General features: G+C 38.3%; 1 protein-coding gene across 5 annotated transcripts in view; it reads right to left on the bottom strand.

Moving 5' to 3' along the window:
* CPNE3 (copine 3) overlaps positions 1 to 20,933 on the bottom strand; it is a 48,393-nt gene extending 27,460 nt beyond the window's left edge. The window contains exons 1-6 of one of the 5 annotated variants that reach the window (XM_060610848.3): positions 20,800 to 20,916; positions 19,013 to 19,087; positions 6,477 to 6,616; positions 6,017 to 6,196; positions 4,234 to 4,308; positions 3,097 to 3,168 (exon numbers count right to left, since the gene is read on the bottom strand). In XM_060610848.3, coding sequence (XP_060466831.1) covers positions 3,097 to 3,168; positions 4,234 to 4,308; positions 6,017 to 6,196; positions 6,477 to 6,608 — 459 coding nt within the window. In that variant the 5' untranslated portion in view covers positions 6,609 to 6,616; positions 19,013 to 19,087; positions 20,800 to 20,916. Of the gene's footprint in view, positions 1 to 3,096; positions 3,169 to 4,233; positions 4,309 to 6,016; positions 6,197 to 6,476; positions 6,617 to 11,570; positions 11,761 to 19,012; positions 19,088 to 20,254; positions 20,470 to 20,799 lie in introns of those variants that run through there. The other 4 variants (XM_060610849.3, XM_060610846.3, XM_060610847.3 and 1 more) reach the window with 4 other exon arrangements.
* Between the last annotated feature and the right edge of the window lie 472 nt (positions 20,934 to 21,405).

Below are 21,405 nucleotides of genomic sequence, written 5' to 3'. Positions count from 1 at the left end.
TAAATACAAATACATACATACATACACACATACATACCTATCTATATGGACATATCAATATACACACATATACATATGTGTATACACAGAGACACATAAATTACATAAACATACACACACACAAAAATCTTAGATTTTTTATAAAATTAAACAATTAAACCATAGAACAAATTTAAAAAAATTACTACCTACCAAGAAGAAAAAAGAAAAAAGAGTGGATGGGGAAAGATGCTAAATTTCTTGAATATATCTAATAATATAGATTTGGCTTTGGAACCATATAAATCTTTTACATAATTATAAAAGAAAGTTAAATTTTTAAAAATTGAAAATAATCCCTAAATTTCAAAAGCAAAATTCAATTGTGTGTCATTGTGATAGAATAATAACTAAAAGATTTCTTTAAACCAAAAGAATTTGAATATACAACCCACGTAGAATATATAACCCTAAAAACAAAAACAACTTCAAAGAGGGGTGCCTGGCTGGCTCAGTTAGTAGAGCATGCAGTTCTTGATCTCAGGGTCATGAGTTCAAGCTACACATTGGGTATAGAGATTATATATGTCAATCGATTAATCAATCAATAAAATTTTAAAAAAGAATTTCAAGGGGCGCCTGGGTGGCTCGGTTGGTTAAGTGTCCGACTTCGGCTCAGGTCGTGATCTCATGGTTCGTGGGTTCAAGCCCCGCAACAGGATCTGTGCTAATATCTCAGAGCCTGGAGCCTGCTCCTCCTCCACTCATGTTCTGTGTGTGTGTGTGTGTGTGTGTGTCTCTCTCTCTCAAAAATAAACATTAAAAAAAATTTTTTTTTTTTTAAATTTTTTTTTTTTCAACGTTTTTTATTTATTTTTGGGACAGAGAGAGACAGAGCATGAACGGAGGAGGGGCAGAGAGAGAGGGAGACACAGAATCGGAAACAGGCTCCAGGCTCCGAGCCATCAGCCCAGAGCCTGACGCGGGGCTCGAACTCACAGACCGCGAGATCGTGACCTGGCTGAAGTCGGAAGCTTAACCGACTGCGCCACCCAGGCGCCCCTAAAAAAAAATTTTTTTAAAGAATTTCAAAGAAAGCTCAAACTGTTTCCAGTAAAAATATTGTTAAAGATAATGTGGATAATTTTATTCTGAAACTATTAGATATTATAAAAGGCACAACAGAGAAACAGTTATGTTAACATCCTTACGAAATGAGATTTTCAGCGTAAGAGACAGGAGGTGTAAATATAGAATTAAAGAAGTAAAACCCTGTAATTCTCTATCTGAACTGGAAATAGCTGTATAAATTTATGATTTAGTTTTTCTTTTAAAAACAAAAACAAAACCAAAACAGTCTTTCCTCTGTCTACTAAAAAGCCTTAGAAACAATAAGTGGCAATAATCAACAATAAGCACCCCTAGCACCAGACTGGTCTCTAAACAACAATTTCCACTAAAACATAATAAGGCTTCTTTTAATCTGCCAGTCTGGGGAAGAAATTAGATAAAATAATCCTGGAACATCTTGTCATGCCACAGAACAAGGAAGCTATCCAAAGATTCCTGGAGATATGCCAATTGACTTCAGGAACAAATTTAAAGAGATTCCCAAAGGCCAAAGTTAAGATAATTTAAGCATCAATAAAAGTTCACTGATAAAGAGCTCATATAATACTAAAAATAAAAAACAACAAACAAATCCTTATTGTCACATTTAGAGGATGATAGGGAACCAACTTATTCTGAGAAATTGTATATATTGGGGGGGAAAAATCAAACATTTTAATTTGCTTCCTGTACAATAATATCTCAGAATAAATAAATACCCAATGTGGGTAAGAATACTTCTCTTTATGGAACTATCCTCATTAATAAATGAAGAAGCAATGATAGAGTGAGAATCTCACTATTTAAAGGACTCTTAATAAAATAATATATCTAGGTAGCACAGTTATCATCAATGTTCACTAACATCCCAAAAAGACAGAACTCAACAATGTGAGCCTCCTGATGTAATGCCACCACCTATGAAACTGCCGTAACAAAATACCATCAAAATATCATCAGATCATTCCTCTAGATTCAATCACCAGCTTATATAAATCAGGAAATAAAGGTGGAGAGATAAACATGTTAAATGATACCACAAGTATTTAATCAGCTATATGCAGAATGTTAAAACATCTATAGGACAAAGGAGTCAGTTCTTTACTGAATAAATTGCATGATGGATGGATGGATGGATGGATGGATGGATGGGATGAAGGGAGAAAATGAGGGGGAATAATGGAAAGAGGGAGGAAGGAAATAAAAGAAAGGGGGAATTTATGGATTAAAAAAGACTTAAAACATACCAACCAATTATAATGTTAAAAGAGTCTTTGGAGATACACCAGAATATTTACAGATGAAATGATATGATGTCTGGGAGGAGAGAAGGTAGATAGGGGTGGAGATAAAACAAAATTGGCCCTGAGTTAGAAGTGTTGAAGATGGGTTATGGGGACATGCAGATGTTTTTTAAATGCTGTTCTTTGTATGTTTAATTTTCTCCAAAATAAAAATAGTTCCTGACTACTAGTCTAAGATGTTTACAAAGTGAATTGTAAGGTAAATGCAAATGATAAAAACTTGATTGGATTATGTAATTAGGTATAAAAATCACTCAAAGAATTATACTCATTCATGCCATAGACTAAGTTGTTGTGTTATTATGTACTGGTACTCCTCCTTCATTTAAAAAAAAAAAACAAAAACATTGACTTTTGGAGGCAAAGAGGAAAATCCATAATTAACAGAACATAAAATTTTTCCTTCTTTCCCTAAAGTAATCCAACAACACTCTCTCAAATATCTTTTACAATAACATTAATGCTTTTATTAACTCTTCTTTTAAGATAGACAAACCCTTTGATAACATCTAGAGGAAAGAGGTTAAGGAAAATGGATTATGCTTAAAAATAGACTGAAAAGCAGAATTTGGAAGTAACTAAATACTAAGTGATGTTCAGATGATGGACTTCATAATGCTAATTGCATTATTATTTTTTTCAAAAAGGAATCAATGTGAGGCAAAACATGATATCCTTGTGGAAATGTGCATCAACTACTCACCTTATTGTCCAGTTTTCTTGCCTCCATTTCAAATAAGACCACTCTGTTATCCTTTATTTCTTCAGCTGAAATCTATAAGTGGATTTCATTAGGTAAGTGAAAGACAATATTTTTTAGGGGTTCTGATAAACTTAGGAAGTACTGATTGATTGTTATTGTGAGTAAATCATACCTAGAGAACACTTTAAATTGAACTTTAAACTGAACTATCAGATCAATAATTTTCATCCAATGTAACTGAAAAACTGTTCTACTTAAAAACAAATTCCAGGCTATCATGACACCAAGGGCAATAAAGCTAACTACTGTAATGCTCTCTGTCCCACAGAAGTCAACACCCCAAAGACACTTAACATTCTTCTGTCTCAGGAAATTTAAACCAGAGCAACAGTTGTGTGGTGAAATGTACTTGACAAGGACAATAACCCTCAAACATGGCCTCTCAGGGAGCCAGCCTTCTATTCTTGGATAAAGTTCAAAACTACTGCTCCAGGCAGTGATAACCTGGACAGGAACTCTGGAAGATAATTATCTTATTCTATTATTTAGAGGTACTTATTTAAAGTGTAGCATTATATAATTTGAAGTCTAAAACAGTATAAACCATATACTCATTTGCCTAGGACCAATAATCAGCAATGGAAAAATCTGAGTGGACGGATGGGTTGCAGAGTGCAAGCACAAAAAAGATGGTTAAGAGTTGAGAGGCTCAATGGGCATGGCATGATATAGAACCGTTTGGAATAAAATCCATTATGCAAAGTTTCTGTCCTATTAAGGGAACTATGTTTGCTTGTAGAGGGTCAAACTGGTCCATTCAGATGATTAAGTTGTTTCTCTCTAGCTTGGGAATTTACACTTCCATGGGGGAGAGGCAAGCATCACCAAGGTGCACCTGATTCCATGGGCAACACAAAAGACTCAAAGAAAGAATTCCCACACTGCATTTTTCTCCTTCTTTTTTGACCCAATACATTTCCCATTTTGTGATCATTATAAGGCAAGTGCCAATGAAGGGCAACATTCAAGATCAAATGATAAAAGCACGGCTACAGAGTATTTGTCTGGTATGTATAGTTTCAGCATGTCCTATCATGCTAAATGTTTTCAGGCAAAAGACACATATCTTATTCTTACCGTAATGGTCCCTTTCCCCGCAGGTTTGCCATTTTTAAGCACCAGTGGTCGAGTTAGCCTCTTACTGGACACAATCTGTTAAAATTGGAAAGTGATACAAAGAGCTATTTCACTTCAACATGTAAATTTTTAAGCTGAATGGTTTGAAAAAAGAGTTGAGTATAAAGTAGACTTAAATCATTACATATGGAAACATTAAGTCAATTCCTTAAAGACTGAGAGATTATAAAACACATCTATTTATTTAAAACCCACTGGAAAAGATTTCCATGGAGCCAATCCTGACAGATACAATCTTCCCAACCACTAGTTTCTTTATCAACTACTTCAAAGTTTAACTGCTTCCCTGTAATGGAAAAAGAGGGCCAGATTCTCTTCACATACACTAATCACTGACCTGAAAACCCTGTAGGTAAGAGGTGGGCCTCAGAACACTCAAAAATGGGATTCAATTTTTCAACTGACACATAACTTTGATATAACCCCCACAAAATATCATTTTGATAAGCAAACCATAAAAGACTCTTAAATACAGGAACAACCTTAGGGTTGAAGGGGTGACAGGCATTAAGGAGGGCTCTTTTCGGGATGAGCACTGGGTGTGATATGTAAGAGATGAATCACTGGGTTCTACTCCTGAAGCCAAGACTACACTGTATGTTAACTAACTTGAATATAAATTTTAAAAAAAAGGGAAATTAAAACTGAAAAAAAATATATCATTTTGATTAAAACAATATAGTACTCTCAAACAGAACATCTCTGAAATTCATCATAATTTTAGCTACAATGTGATTTTTTTTCCAAAAAATAACTACTTTAATTTCTTCTTTGATACTATTCATTAAAGTTTTAGAAAACCAACCAGCTTTTGTCCTTGAGAATAGGAAATACCAAGATCCACAAACAATTCAACACTGAAAAATAAATAAATCTAAGCAATATATGTCACCCACTGAAAAACAATGGCTGCTCCCTCCTGAGATCTTTCCAGCTGTTTTGCAAATGGTCATGATCTCTCCCTAGAAGTCAGACTCTGAGCTAGGAGCTAAATAGTGAGCCTACAGACATACCTGTACCCTGATAAAATCTGTCATATACTGGAAAGATGGATAATTAAGCAACTATAATACAATGTGGTGGATGTTAAGACAGAAGCAGTAGAGAGTACCAGCTGAGATTAGGGTTGTGCTCCAAACTACTCAAGGTGTTCAGAGGATGCTTACTAGGGGAGGAAGGCTTACACTGATGTACCTAATGTTTAGGAAGAGCAAGCCAGGTAGAAGGATGGTGTTGGGCCATCGGGGATCTAGTGGGACCAGTCACATTAGTTAGAACATCAGAGAAGTTGATGTTACTTTGAAAGCGTTTATGACTTAAACATAAGAACAAAACTGTACTGAAATATGTAAATAGGAAACCTGTAAATAGTACACAAAGCAGCTAGAGCAATGGTATTACTTACTGAAATGCTGAAATGACAAACTAAACATGTCTAAAAAAAAAGGAAAAGAAACACCCCAACGCAAAAGAATTAATGGGCTCTGCCAAAAACACACAGTTCCTGCCCTTATGAAAAATAAGATTAAATTATATAATGTTCAAACCAAACATATATATATATATATATATATATATATATATATATATATATGAACCAGGGCTTTAAAGTGATTACATGTTTTTCAACTCTAAAAATTAAACTAATGAGCACTTGTCAAAAATGCCCAATTCTCTGGTTAAAATTTAGATGCAAGATAGTACAACAGCTAATTATACTCACTTGTCCAAGGGTACATTCAAATTCTCCTAGGAAGTCATCATCACTCAGCACGACAGTTTTGTTGTCAATGTCATAAATCCCAAATTTCAATTTCTGAACCACCTCAAAGTAGTAATCAATAATAAATGTCTTGGAAAATGTGGGATTCAAGCAATTCTTAATCCTTTCTGTGCGATCAACCTATACTCCCCCCAAGACAAAAAGTTTCTTCAGATCAAAATGCACTCACATTTTAGCATCTTACTGTCCTACAGGTAACTAGATATAGGCATACTGGATAGGTAAAGGAAGTTTCTATACATAGATGAAAAATTCCGCAATCAAGGACAAACTTGCCTAAAAAAACTGCATTAAGAGATTGTTAATTTTAAATTGTTATTATTTTAACAATTCAAATAAGCACTTCACATTATCAAAAGAGCAATTCAGATTGCTTTTCATCTACAGAATTTAACATTACCTCATACCACTGTTGACCACTCGTATTCAAAAATAACACACATAAGGGGTCCGACTTTGACCCTACATCCATATCCAAAAGATTGTCACAGGAAATGCTCAGTTGCACCTTTGTAACGCATTGGGCAGCCATCTCTCGAGCTGTGAGAAAACCAAGGAAATGAGAAAGCCAATGAAATGGTGCCTTTAAGAAGTACGTGCACGCTCAATGAAATAGTGGAATTCTTAGGACAAACTGTCAGAATAGGATCACAGAATAAACTTGCTAGAATATGACTGTTAATATATGCTCCTTGCCAATTCAGATGGCTATTAGCTCATCCCAGTGATGTTGCTTTAGTCAGATTCTCTTGCTGGGATGAAACTAATTTACTGTATGACAATAAGATGCAGCTTTTAAGATGGCCAATAAAACATACTAATCTTTTCACTTTATTAAAAGTTTTACCATTCAGAAAAAGTCCAAGCAAGTATAATCTTGATCCTTCAGTTAAACATGGTATTCAGCTGAAACACAAGACAGATTAAACTACAACCTTTATCTTTATTTATTTAGCAAGATACTGAGTGAGGTATTTTATTTTCAAAGAATTTCAGGAGCACCTGGCCGGTGCAGCTGGTAGAACGTGCAACTCTTGATCTCAGGGTTGTGGGTTCAAGCCCCATGCTGGGTGTAGAGACTGCTTAAAAATAAAATCTTTTTGGGGGGCGCCTGGGTGGCTCAGTCAGTTCAGCATCTGACTTCAGCTCAGGTCATGATCTCGCGATCCGTGAGTTCGAGCCCCATGTCAGGCGCTATGCTGACAGCTCAGAGCCTGGAGCCCACTTCAGATTCTGTCTCTCTCTCTCTCTCTCTCTGTCCTACCCTGCTCGTGCTCTGTCTCTGTCTCAAGGATAAATAAAATAAAATCTTTTTTAAAAGAAGAATTCTATCTAAAAGTCAAACCTGGAGAATAAAAGACCCCAAGTACCCCCTCCACTCCCTATCCCATCCCCATACATTTTACAGCAGTAGTTCTCAATCTTGGCTGCTTATTGGAATAACCTGGGAAGTTTTCAAAGCGACTGATGCTAGAGTCCCACCGAAAGAGATAAGGGTGCAACCTGGGCATCAGCTTCTTGGATGACTCTAACATGTAGGCAAGGTTGGCAAACCCACTCTTCCACAGACAGCATCCAGCAAACAGGCATGGCCTAACTTTCCTCAAGACTTGCTGAGGAATACCACAGTTAACCTAGCTTTCACACACCCCTCCCCACTCCAACCTCCAATCAATATATGAAGATGACTGGGGACAGAGTGGAATACTTGGGAGCTGGCCTTGAGAGGTGATGATATGTTGAGGGTAAGCTGCCTTCTTCCCTGAACCCAGGGAAAGAAAGAAACTGTAGGTTTCACCAAGAAAAAGAAACAGGCATTGCATTCCTTGGTTGAAAGTTCACTTAGCCAACTGTCTAAGAGTACAGTGCAGGTTGATGGTGGTAGGACAGGTTCTGGAGGTAGGACAGTAAGATGTAGTATTTAATGCCCTTGACCTCCACTTTGAGATGAGCTGACATTCTGGGACAACAGGGACAAATCCACTCATCATCCTGTTATACTTAAACAGGATATCTGTGCTGTACAAAATGCTTAATCAGGTCTAAAATGATAAGGATTACTATGAGAAGAGCCCTTTGGCAATGTCAAAAACAACTTATGTCTCATGGAAACTCATTAATTGCTCTAATGGACGCTCTCAAAATTGTAGGGATCCTCAATGTGTGCCAAAAATCAATATCAGCATTTAATATTCCTAAATTAAAGAAGAATGAGAATGAGGTAGGTTTCATACTCTTGGTAGCTAGGAATTCCTTTTAAAAGCGATGCTATATGTGTATACCTTCACTTGGAAGAGAATTATTCCTTAATAAGAAACAAAATTCACATATTTCCAATTCACCTACTAAGTATCCTATTTTGTAAAATAAAACTACTATAAAGTCATATTTCTTTTTTTTTTTTGTTTTGCCAGGTTACCTGTGTCTAAATTATTGAGTGCCAAAATACACAGTGCTGACAATATGCGCCAAAGATATCAAGATAAAGGAGAAATCACTGAAGCAGACAGAGAATTAACAGTATCAAGAGTGTGGATGAGACTTCATTCTCCAGGCTTTGAAGGACTCCATTAGGTGAAGAGGGAGACAGCATAGAAGTAGAAAAGAACCAAGACATTAGAAGACACAGTGAGGATGCCTCACTGTGTGTCACAGAAGTGAGCATCCACATTGGGGGAAACCAGGCTGGACAGGTAGGAGGGGTGAGTTTAGGGTCACCTGAGAGCCAGCTGAAGGATTTGGGGGGTGGGCAAGAAGGTGCTACTGATAGTTCTCAAACTAGGGATGGCAGGATGAAATGGCTTCTTTTAAAATGTCACTTGTGTCAAATCTCTTCTAATTCTACAGTATCTTAGAATTTAGAACATGATACCCATAAGGTCTTTATATCTAGCAATCCATGGATACAGAATTCACGAAAATTAGCATGTCTCCACACCATCTAATTCAGAAGATTAGCTATTTCCTTTTGGAAATACGCACAATGTTAAAGAGCATTTGCAATGATAGCATGAATACAATCATCATTCCTTTACAGTTTGATTTGTGAAAAAAGAAAAAGTGCTAAAAATATAGTAAGAGGCAAGAAGAAACTGATAGGAAAAAAGAGATACCACCAAACACAAAAGCACAGAGACAATGGTCCAGTTACTTTGAACTTATCCAAATCCATGAAGTCTCTGGCATATTGACACTGGGGCCTCATCCTCAGTCTCTTCTTCCTTGGATTCTCCATCCTTGACTTTTCTTCGTCTCCTATTCCAACCCTTCATCCTCCTCCCCTCCAAGAAACCGTGAGCATCCCTTCAGGCTCTGTCACCTCCTAATGTCATGTCTACCTTTACTTCTTTTCCCTCTCAAGGCTTCAGGCATCCACTTGGCATATAGTACTCCCCAAATCTACATCCTTCAGCCTTGTCCCTATACACAATTACCTTTTCCCTATTCTACATCTACTGTATTCGGCCCTTAAGACCCTTGACTTGTCCCTTCCTCTTCATTCCCCCATAGGACAGGCTCTGGAATCAGACAGCTGAGTTCTCATCTGGATCCCACCAGTGACTTTATCTGTGATCTCAGGCAAGAGCCTTAACCTGCATATAACTTCTCAGTTTCTTCATCTACAAAATGAAAATAATAACTGTCCCTTCCTCATATAGTTGTTGTGGGGACTGAATGAATGAATATATTTAAACAGTGCCTAGTACATAGTAAGTGTTCAAAAGTTGCTTTTATTATTATTATTATTATTATTATTATTATTATTAATTTTAGAACTACCTCCCCCCAGATTCTGATCTCCTCCAGTGTATCCCATGTTTTATATTTTTTTACTATTCTATTCTGAGATGATTTCCCTAATTATTCCAACCTACACCAAGTCCCTCATTTGAATTCCTGCTGCACTAATAGTAACAGATAACTACAGTATAGGAACAAGATCAAATTTGAAGGAATGCATACCTGGGTTGAATCCTGCATCTGGTGATAGCTGCATGACCGCATATAAATTACTTAAATGTTTTGAGCCTAGATTTTCTCATTAGTGAAAATGGAGATACCCCAAGGAAACTTATAAATCTGGAATGTGCCAGCCATCTTGCTCTTCATATCTAACATAGAATCTATGGAATAAATATTACTTATATAATTTTTCCTTTTGCATAAGGTAGTTTAGAGTCTTGTAAATTGTATGTCAGCAGTACCCAGGATAATGCAGTACCCTGTGGACAGACTTAGAATGAACAAGGATTTCTAAAGCTTCTGAAGAACATGTAGTGTAACCAGAAAGCCCTCAAATTTCCAAGGATGGGGACACAGAAAATACAGACCATATCTGTGTGTGAAGTTAGTCTCACAGCAAAGAGACACAACACAACAGAGGAGCATTATTTTTTTCCCTAACAATGCTCATACAAGAGCTACAAAACCAACATGCCAGACACACCTGATTATGTAGTAAATTGTTGACAGTTACATAACTTAATTGCTGTTGGGACACAAATTTCCTCTATTAGCAGCATTCCCCCATGAAAAAGACTCTGAATGCAGCCTCATTTTTATCTAGAAACTCATTATGACTGAATGACAAATGGAAGAAACTACATAAACAATCAGGTCTGGAACCTTGTTAATAGCAACATTCATGAAGATGCTCTTTTCATTTCCTTTCTATGTCATTATCCAGCACATGATACACAATTTTAAAAAGAGCAATAAGATATTCTTTTATGATGGAAGAAAATAAAGCAAATGTTTTGTACCCTTTGAGGATGGGAAATAGGAGATTTGGCTGGGATAAGTGACCAGGCAGAAGAATGTGTGTGTACAACTAACGAGTAATTTTTGTATTTTACTACCCAAAAAGTAGGATGATAGAAAAGACAGAAACAGCCCCTAGGAGTGGACAACAGCTTCTCTATTATACAGATTCTTTACCAGAGAATCGTTTGGTTTCTAAGTGCAAATAACCCCCAAAAACACTAAACCCATCAACCATTCTCCTGGTCACCCTAACTTTCCTGAATCAATTATTTATTTTGAAAGAGAGAAAGAGAGTGCAAGTGGGGGAGGGACAGAGAGAGGGGGAGACAGAGAATCCCAAGCAGGTTCCACACTGTCAGCATGGAGCCTGACGTGGGGCTCAGTCCCATGAACCGTGGGATCATGACCTGAGCTGAAACCAAGAGTCAGATGCTTAGCCGACTTAACCACCTAGGCGCTCCTCACTTCTGACATTTTTAAAAAAAATCATTACTGACTATCCAGGGCCTAGTTCAATTAGCTACACCTGGAATTCATGGCCTTGTCTACATCTGCCCCCAGCCTGCCCATCTAAGTTCTTTAAGATCCATTTCAAATGACACTTTCTCCATAAAGCTGTTGCTGATACCCACCTAAAGTACATAACTACCGACTAAAGTAGTTATGTACTGACACTTTTTTCTTTCACTATTGTTACTTGTATGCATGGCTCATCACCCTTTTTATCTACTGTGAGCTGAAGACAGACACCCATGTTTTACTGCTTCCTCTTCATCCTGAAGCAGGATATCTGGCACAGGTTTTTCATGGCAGAAATAGCTGTAGCTTTGGAGTCAGTATGCTTGGTTCAAATTTGCTTCCTCTTGTTAATTTGGGTGTGTCAGCTTTACCAAATTATGTCTGAACCTCAATGCCTTCATCTATAAAGTGGGGATAAAAAATTACCAGACAATTTTGGTTTGTAGGACACTCAGCATTTTGAAATATTCTATGAATGGTAGCAATTATTTTATTGACTGCTCAAATATTTTAATTGACTGTCTAAGCATCAATGGCTTATTATTCAATATTAAGACATAAAACACCTTTCTCATCCTTGTTTATAAAGAACTTCTTAAGGGCTCCTAGGTGATTCAGTCAGTTAAGCATCAGACTCTTGATTTTGGCTCAGGTCATGATCTCACAGTTTGTGGGTTTGAGCCCTGCATCGGCCTCTGTGCTGTCAGCATGCTTGGGATTGTCTCCTCCCTCCCTCTCAAAATAAATGAATATTTTTTAAAATAAAGTTTAAAAAAAATAAAGAAGTTCTTAGAAGAATAATAAAAGAATGCCTAGGATTTACACAAAATTAATTTGCCAAGCAATCAGGCTTTATTATAGATAAGTGTTAATTTTCCTAAATCCTCTCAGAAGAGTTTGTTTACCTGAATAACTGCCTAGTTGGTGTATGGGGGAGAGGGGACAGAGCCAGTGGCAGTGACTCATTATTTGTCCTGTAACAATGGGGAGGGAGAAGTCAATGCCCACCCACCAATGTCTTTAGTACACTTCACTCTTTAGCTACCAAATGAGAAGGCTGGCAACATTACAAAGTTCTCAAAGGTCCCTTCTGGTTCTAATACGATGATTCACTAAATGGTATACATATTGCATCCTGGATGACCTACAATGAAAGCAAGCAGGGTAACCTTGGGGCAGCTGGAATGGGGCCCAGCAACATCAGCAGTACACAGCCCATGCAGTGTTTCTCCAATTGTGTGGCTCAGAACAGTTATAAGTGTCCCTCTCAACCCACACCCCCCAAAAGTGGGAGAAGGGTAATATGGCAATAAGTCTAAGAGCTGCTACACCTCTTGGAGATCCCAGGTCAAATCAACAAGTGTTTACATCAAGAGGTTATTGTGCACCCACTCTCATGTTAAGGACAGCGGGGACTTGATACAGCAAAAGAAGAACTTGGAGCTCATTATAATCATACTGGGGAGATCCATTCATTCAACAATTATTCACTGAATATCTTCTATGTGTTCTAAATGGGGTAAGGGAAGAATGCAACGCAAAAGCAGAATGCCTAGCTATCTATATATACACAGAAATACACAACATGATAAACCCGCATGGTGCAGACAGGAAGCAGTCAAAGTGCCCTCAGAGCTGGAGAAGAAATCTATAGATTTCTACTTTTACCAAGGCTTAAAACTATGTTCTGTTACAAAAGAATGTGTATTCATGTTGCCACTTGCTACTGGATTTTGGATAGAGAGTGGGAGAGGAGAGAGAGTTAATAAGTACATACAGTTGGATAAATTCTGGTTTTTGCTTTCTACAAATTTTTCAAAATGCTTCCAAATAATATATTCTCAATTTTATGAAAAAACCCTGGTAAATTGGACAGGACAAGGATTACTACTATATGGCAAGAGGTCAATACATCGTAACTACGTGATACATCGTAACTATAATATCTGGATTGCCCCAGAATATGTTAACAATATTCAGCACATTGTTAACTTCCAAACAACACATAGTGTGTATTAGAAAAAAAAAATCCCCAAAAGTTTAAATTACTTGCCCAAGATAAACAAGCTGATAAGTAACAAGGCCAGCATAAGATCCCAGATCTGTCTGCTCTCGTGCCAGATGCCCTGGGAGCACTAAAGCCTGCAATTAATCATTACTTAGTATAACAGCAATAGTCTCTAATTAATTTCCCAATAGCTTTTTAGTTAGTATATCAAATGTAAATATTCAGTCTAACACAAATTAATGAACACAATCTTAAAATTAGAAGATTAATATTTAGCCTACAAGTATGATTATCTTTCTTAAACAAAGACAACCAGAATAAACAGTAACGGCCAAATAGTGGAAGAACCGGAATGGTTTGTGTTTACATCACAGAAGGTCCTTTTCCAGACAGCCCATTACGTTGTGAATTACTTAAGGTGAAGAAAGCATTTTCTTCTTGCTAAAGTCTCCACACACACAGATCTACATGGGGGACACAGGATCTCAGTGCTTTCTGAATTAATGCAGCAACATTAATTCTCAGGAATATACATACTGAATATCAAGTGAAAAACTTACATTAAAGGAATTGTACAGTAAGCTTGCCCTGTATTTATTAAGAAAGTGATGCCCACATTTGTTTTTAAACCCTGCAATGGAACACTAGAAATGGGGATAGAGAATTAGAATTAGGTCAAGCACTAAAGCACATAAACAGAGAAAAGGGCATGTTTTCTTTTCAATGTGAAAAAAGGACCAACAGGAGGGTCACTGGACTGGGAGCTGGAGAAGGCGGAAGTAGTTCTGTGTCAGTATACCACTGTGTGCAAGCGCTGTAACTTCTCTAGGCTTGGATTTTTCGAGTGTTAATTCTAAGAGTTGAGCCAATCACTTTCAGTAACTTCTAAAGCCTCTTCTAGTTAATGTTCTATGACTAATTTAATTTAGTGAATACAGAACTTGTTGGGGAAGTCGTACTAAAGGCATAGAAAAATAAAAAAGTAGAAAATAGCAGAAAAATTATCAGAACCTAAAAGGGAAATGGAAGGAAAAGAACAAAATTTTCCAAATTCAACTTCCATCTCCCACTACCAAAAAAGCTGTTTCTGAAAAAACATATATTTAGATACTTTCCCACCAGTTAGGTACCTTTGCTTGGAACTGTTATTAAATTTCCTGTCCCCGAGTGACTTGAAAAAGTAATGCACATCAACAAAACACAGGGCCCAACCTATTAGGTACATGCAAGATAATAAGGAAGTGAGTTTTACAACCATCCATGGAATCTCACTCCCAGCTCATATCACAGCAGCAAAAGCAATCAGCTTTTGACCACCATTTTTTTTAATGAATTTCCAGATTCTTGAATTATCCTAAATAAAATCCCGATAGCAATACTATTGCTGATACCTGAAGATGCAGAAGTGCAGAAAGATATAAAATATAAAAGTGTTCACACTTGATCACTCTTACTTTAAACACAGAAAGTATATGCTGTTTTAACCCTGTCCTTATTGCTAAAAAGTGAGCAATTAACTAAGGCCCCTTCCTTGATTTCTCTAGAAAATTCCTAAGATTATATTAATCTGTTTTATGATTCACAGCAGGCTACAGAGTTTACTTCACATGTGTTTCAGGTTATACTGCTTTACCAATCCCTTGGCTACTTTATATACATTTTGGAAATGTCACTGATTATATTGTCAAGCCTGTCAAATGAACAGTTCATAGTAGGTGCACTGAATGAGGTGTTAATAAAAGTCAGAAGCAGTTACAACATCTCAATATTGCCTCACTTTATGAAACACGCATCTTGGCAAAGTTAGTTACAAAGTAAATATCTACTAAGTGAATCACCTTTTACCAAAAATTGTATTGATAAAAATCAGAACTACATTCCCTAGCAGAAAATTCCAGGATGCTCAGTTGAAAATGTTAAAATTATAAGGGTTCAGTGAAGCCTCTGGCCAGCTGTGAAGCAGGCAGTTTGGATTTTATATAAAGGCACATTGACCTGCTGAGACTGATGCCCCTTGGTGTTCAGAGAGCTTGAAGAACTCCCCACCTAATGGAATCTCCTAGATGTTGGGCTGGCCATCAGAACTTCTCTCCTTTCCCTACTATCCAACTATGATGCCCAACTCTAAAAGCAGGCTTTCTAAAACTCGGCTCCCTTCCTACTCTTCTTAGCTGGGCACATACAACATTTAATTGAGCAAGACAGGCATTTCACATTTTGTCACTTATGTGCTCCTTTCTAGTTCATAGTGAACAATGACATGACAATTCTTTCTTTCTTTTTTTTTTAAATCCAATCAGCCCATAACTTTTTTTTTTTTTTTAATGTTCATTATTGAGAGGGGGAGGAGCTAGGGAGAGAGAGAGAGAGAGGGAGACACAAAATCCAAAGCAGGCTCCAGGCTCAGAGCTATCAGCCCACAGCCCCATGTGGGGCTCAAACCCACGAACTGTGAGATCATGACCTTAGCCAAAGTTGGATGCTCAACCAACTGAGCCACCAGGAGACCCAATGACACAACAATTCTTTCAGTTTAAAGCTGGAACAACTACAACTACTTCCTTCTCAAGATTTAAGTTTGTATGTCGAGCAGGGGCAACTGGCTGACTCAGTCACTAGAGCATGTGACTCTTGATCTCAGAGCTGTGAGTTCGAGCCCCACGTTGGGTATAGAGATAACTTAAAAATAAAATCTTAAAAAACAAAACAAAACAAAAACGGAGAGAGGGTGTCTGGGTGGCTCAGGAGATTAAGCAATTAAACGTCTGACTTCGGCTCAGGTCACGGGCTCTGTGCTGACAGCTCAGAGCCTGGAGCCTGCTTTGGATTCTGTATCTCCCTCTCTCTGCCCCTCTGCCTCTCATGCTCTGCCTCTCTCTCTCTCTCTCTTTCTCTCTCTCTCTCAATATAAATAAACATTTAAAAAAAAGTAAAAATTTTTATGTTGAGCAAGGATTGTTGAAATGTTTATACATTTCCTGATTACAAGAATATTCGTTTCTGGTTACTTAGCACATACACTGCAGGTTGGTTTTAACTTTCCGGCAAGCCCCTTTCTGTTTCCCAACCAAGAACAGTTAAAAACACTATTCACTCACTAAACACATATTTATAGGACATTTACTGTGTGTCAGGTACTGTTCTAAGGTGTTGGGAGAACAATGAACAAAACAAATACCCTGCATTGATGAGGTTACACTATAGGAAGACAGACAATAAAAAAGTTAAGTAAACGGGGAGGGAGCCTGGCTGGATGAATCGGTAGAGCATGGGACTCTTGACCTCAGGGTCACGAGTTCAAGCCCCATGTTGGGCATGGAACCTACTTAAAAAAAAAAATAAAAATAAAAAAAATAAGTAATCAACCTAATGGAATTATAGAAGCTTGAAATGGTAAATGCCTAAGATGAGGAAACCAGTCTCCTTTGAACAACATATATCATATCAGAAAAGACTGTGTGTAACATATGTGTGAGTTATAAAGTATAACAATCAAATAAACATCTGTAAAACCACCATTTAACTTAGAATCTTTGAAGATCTACATCAAGGGTCAGTAAACTTTTTCAGTAAAGGAACAAAGAATAATATGTTAGTTTGGGCTGGTCAAGAGGTCATTCATGGTGTCTGTTACAACTACTCACTCTGCCCTGGGAGAATGAAAGTGGCCACAAATTAAATGGGCATAGCCGTGTTCCAATAAAACTTTATAAAACAAGCAGTGGGCTGGATCTGGCCCACAGGCTGGAGTTTGCTGACCCTTGATCTAGGTCAAAGAATATGAAGTGCTGGAATCACAGACTCTTAGAACATTGGAATCATAGGCTATTTGACTCAAGGGATCCTACAGTATTAGGCACAGACTATTTGAAACACAGGATTCTAGAATGTCACACTAGAACCTCAGAGTGTTAGAAGTATAGAGCTGCACTTGTTAGATGTTAGAATTTTATAGATGGTCTGGACATTAATGAAGGAATTTGGTTTGACCAGTATGGTAGGCTACTGAGCATTTGAAATGTGGTGCCTCTGAGATCAAGTGAATAAAATACACACTAGATTCCAAAGATTGGTATGAAAAAGATATGTGAGATCTCTCAATAACTTTTTAGATTGATCACATATTAAAATGATAGTTTAAATATATTTGGTTAAATAAAATGTATCACTAAAGTAAAAAAAAAATAAGTAAAATATATAGTATGCTAGATGGTAGTAAGTGCTAAAGAAAAATTAAGCAGGGAAGGGGAGAAAGAAGCATTTAACAACACAATCAGTAAATACTTTGATTTTCACTTCTTTTTAAAACATCCTGACCCCTAAACAGATGAAAATGTGACCAATAAGTTTCTCTTTACAGTTGCAGATATCTATTTTAACATGTACTATCACCATAGAGTCTAGAGGCATGGTAAACTAAGGCTCAGAAAATTGAAGTAGCCTAATGGCAATGCACGTTACAACTATGCTGTGCTTTGGTAATTTTCACAGGAACCAGACAGAATACATTCACTTGGTAAGAGGATATTTCAAAATGATTTGCTAAAATGAATATGTAGTATTTCCTTCTATTTTTCATTGGGAAACTGTATTAATATCTACCCATCTAATTTATATTGGTAAATTTGACCATTACACTGATTTTAATGTTTTTTTAAATATGACTGCAAAAAAAATATGATTGCACACTGATAAGCTGTTATATACTAAAAGAATAAACAGCATCTCCAAAAGAATCCCAATACTCCTCCACGAGCTTCTTCAAATTTAAGCCAGCATAATCAACTTAAATATAGTTATCATAAACTTACCAAATGTATATATAACATCTGGTTTTGATTATCATATCAGAAACTTAAATAACGTAGTTAAATAAAATCTATGATAGCTTTAGGTGTTCATTTAAACCTCCTTCTTAGCCAATCTTTCAACAAATCTTCTACCAAATATCCTCCTTAATTGTTTGTTGGACTTTAAACTGACTAGCAATCCTTATAACATAAGTGAACATGAAGGGAAAACATTGGTGAGAAGGAAGCTAACCTATAGCATAAAGGTAATAGTGGGTACATTAAAGGAATGTCCAAGTTTGGACTCCTCAAACTTGTTGAGTACCACCAATGATAGTGTCACTCATCCTTGCTAAAAGATCCACCTCAGAGACTATGCTTTTGATGATCAGTGGTGGTTCATTATAGATCTTTGAAGGTCAAAATGTTACTTAGTCATATTTCATATCCAACACTAACCTTCTCAGTTTTGCTACAGGTTTCTAGCGTAATAAATCACTGACTAAAGCAAATTTTGAAAAAGGAGGAAAAAGAACTCTATAGTAGGAAAAAAAAAAACAAAACCCAAAACATAGCAATAGTACCAAAAAAGAAGGAGGGCAAGGAAAACTACGTCTAAAGCCATACCAAGCATTGATAGGAGCTAGGATCCAGTATGAACAGGTTATCTGAACAGATACGCAAAGGAAATATTCAGGACCTCAGTGACAGCATTGGAAAGGATATATTAAAAAAAAAATTGAAAATGTGTAATACTTAAATTGCCTTAAATTTATGTGGAAATCAAGACCGTTGTCTATAAAGTGTATACAGTTATAGGTGAAAGTAAAAGAGGTGTCCAGTCATTAAGCAAACCTTAAAATACAAAGAATCCTTTGGTTTCTCCCATCCTGAAAACACCTCTCCTGCTCCATTCTTCAGGGGCTAGATCTAAAAGAAGATATCCTACAAGAGAACTGCACACTTCATTGGAAGGTTTGTGACAAGCACCTTTCAGTTTGAGGAGTGCTAAAATTCAGCTCGCCCTCACATCCTGAGAGTCTCCACATAGTCCAGTCCCCAAAACTTGCCTCTTTGAATTTTTTCAGCCCAGAGTGGGATGCATTTTTCCAAAACATCAGCCAGAAGGAACCGCCTTTGAAGAAAATATCAGAAAGGCAAAAAAGTGGGCAAAAAAGATACCACAGATTAATCTATGGGTTTCACGATAATTGCCACCATATATGTCATCTGTTCTCAGTTCTCCTTATCCTTTCTTGCTTCGCTCTACCTATGCTCTAGGCCTACAGTTTTGTTTGGCTCTGGCGGGTAACTGAAGTTTGCTGACCCCAATTAACGACAGGAAGATACGTGTAGCTATGTTTACCACTAACTGTGTGCCAGGCACTTTGTTAAGTGTATTACAAATATGATCTTATTTAATCCACATAAAAACCCTACGACAGGATGTATTTTCTATCTTACAAATGCAGAAACAGGCCTTAAAAGGTTAAGTAATCTGCCCAAGGTCAGACAGCTAACACACAGCACAGATTCAAAACCTAGGTATTTGTCTTATCCCAAGAAGTAATGTTCTTTACATTAAGCCATAAACCTGTGCTCTGAAATCATACACAGACCTGAATTCCAACCCCCATGCCACCATTTAGCATGTAATTTGGCAAATGATTTAATCTGAGTTCCGAGTGTGAAACAGAATGACAATTCCACTTAAGTTTGTGGTTGTGAGCATTAAATCAACAAACATATATAAAAAATTGTCTAGCAAATTGTTTGTTGGACACTGTAACCAAAAATCGCTATATTTTAATCCCGCATTTCTTCTATTTGATTCTCTCTTTGGTTTATAGAGGCAGACACAAAAACACCAAGGGTAAGCAAAAATTGTGGATCATCATCCAAGCGCAACATTAATGGTCGGTATGCTAGGTCTCCCTGAGGATCTGGCACTGCAAAACGAATACAACTGCACTTCCTCCACGCCCCCGGTTATAGTGAGCCCAAAACACAAGACAAGAACGGAGCAGCCAGAGCCGGAACAGGAGCTATTAGGTACCCCTTCTCACAACCTCCTGCTTTACTCGGAAATCAAGTTACCTTTTCCCACCCGACCTAGCAGCTTCTCCTTGAATCCTCAGCGGCTCTGAAGCGTGCCCTTTTCCTCTGGGCATTCGATTCAGAGCGCGGAACCGTGACCCGGTTCCTCTCCCCCACTGGGCGCTGCGGATTTTCTAAGCGTGTCACCCTCCCCTGGGCCGAAGGCCCGACACTCCCGGCTTCGTGAGGTTGGCGATCCTGGGCACCGCCTACCCAGGTGCGCGACCGCCAGGCCCAGGAGGCTCCCCGCGGCCCAGGGCTGAACCCCGAACACCGGGTTCTCCGGTAGGCGCTGGCCAGCGCCGGGCCTCCCCAGGCCGCGGACTTTGCATGCTAAGGCGCAAGAGTCCCCTGAGCGCCGCGGCCCATCTCCGGCCGCGCTGAGCCCAGGGTGCACTTCCAGCGCTAGGGCCGTGCGGGCCCTGCCGCGCGGAGCCTGCGGGCCCCGTTTCTCCACGCCCAGGCTCTCTTCCTCCCCCAGGGGATCTGTGAATTGCTGGGGCCCCGCTACTCCGGCCCCGAAGCGGAGAGAGGCCCGCACTCACATCCCGCTCTCAGTAGTGGAAATCAGGTAGGGGTGGAGACCAGGCAGCCAGAGTCCACAGGGCAGCCGGGGCGCGGGGATTCACAGGAACCTGGGGCCCACTGGGCCGAGGGGCGGGGCGGAGCGGGTTGGGGTGGAGCTAAGACGCGGCCCCGCCCACCACGGGCACCTACCGCCCACTACTTGCAGACCAGATCTGCACCCCGTGGGTAGGCTGATGCTTAAAGGCTCTTTTTCTTTCCATTTATAATTCATTACAGAATCTTGAAATTTTTATTGTAACTAATTTAATTAGAAAACTAAGATTATCAGAAAGTGTATTCCACAGAAAGTGTAAGTATCCTATGTTCTTATTTTTTCCACTGTCTTGCTACTCAATGGTGTCACTATGCAGTAAGATGGGTCAGAACTTCATGGGAAGGTTTTATGCCAGTGAGAGCAAGTGAAGAGACACTCTGGAGGATCCATGTGATAAATTCTGACACATTTTCTGCACTGTTTCTTCTTTTTCTTCTTGCTCCCACCTGGGCTCTAATCTGATTCCTGGGTGTTTCTACAAGGATCTCCTGCCTGGAGGATGAATTAAATTAGCCATCTTGATTCCTTT

The sequence above is a fragment of the Panthera onca genome, chromosome F2 (assembly GCF_046562875.1).
Source record: "Panthera onca isolate mPanOnc1 chromosome F2, mPanOnc1 haplotype 2, whole genome shotgun sequence".
Lineage (NCBI taxonomy): Eukaryota > Metazoa > Chordata > Mammalia > Carnivora > Felidae > Panthera > Panthera onca.
The sequence above is the reverse complement of the archived record's forward strand: the minus strand, read 5'-3'. Positions and strand labels throughout refer to the sequence as shown.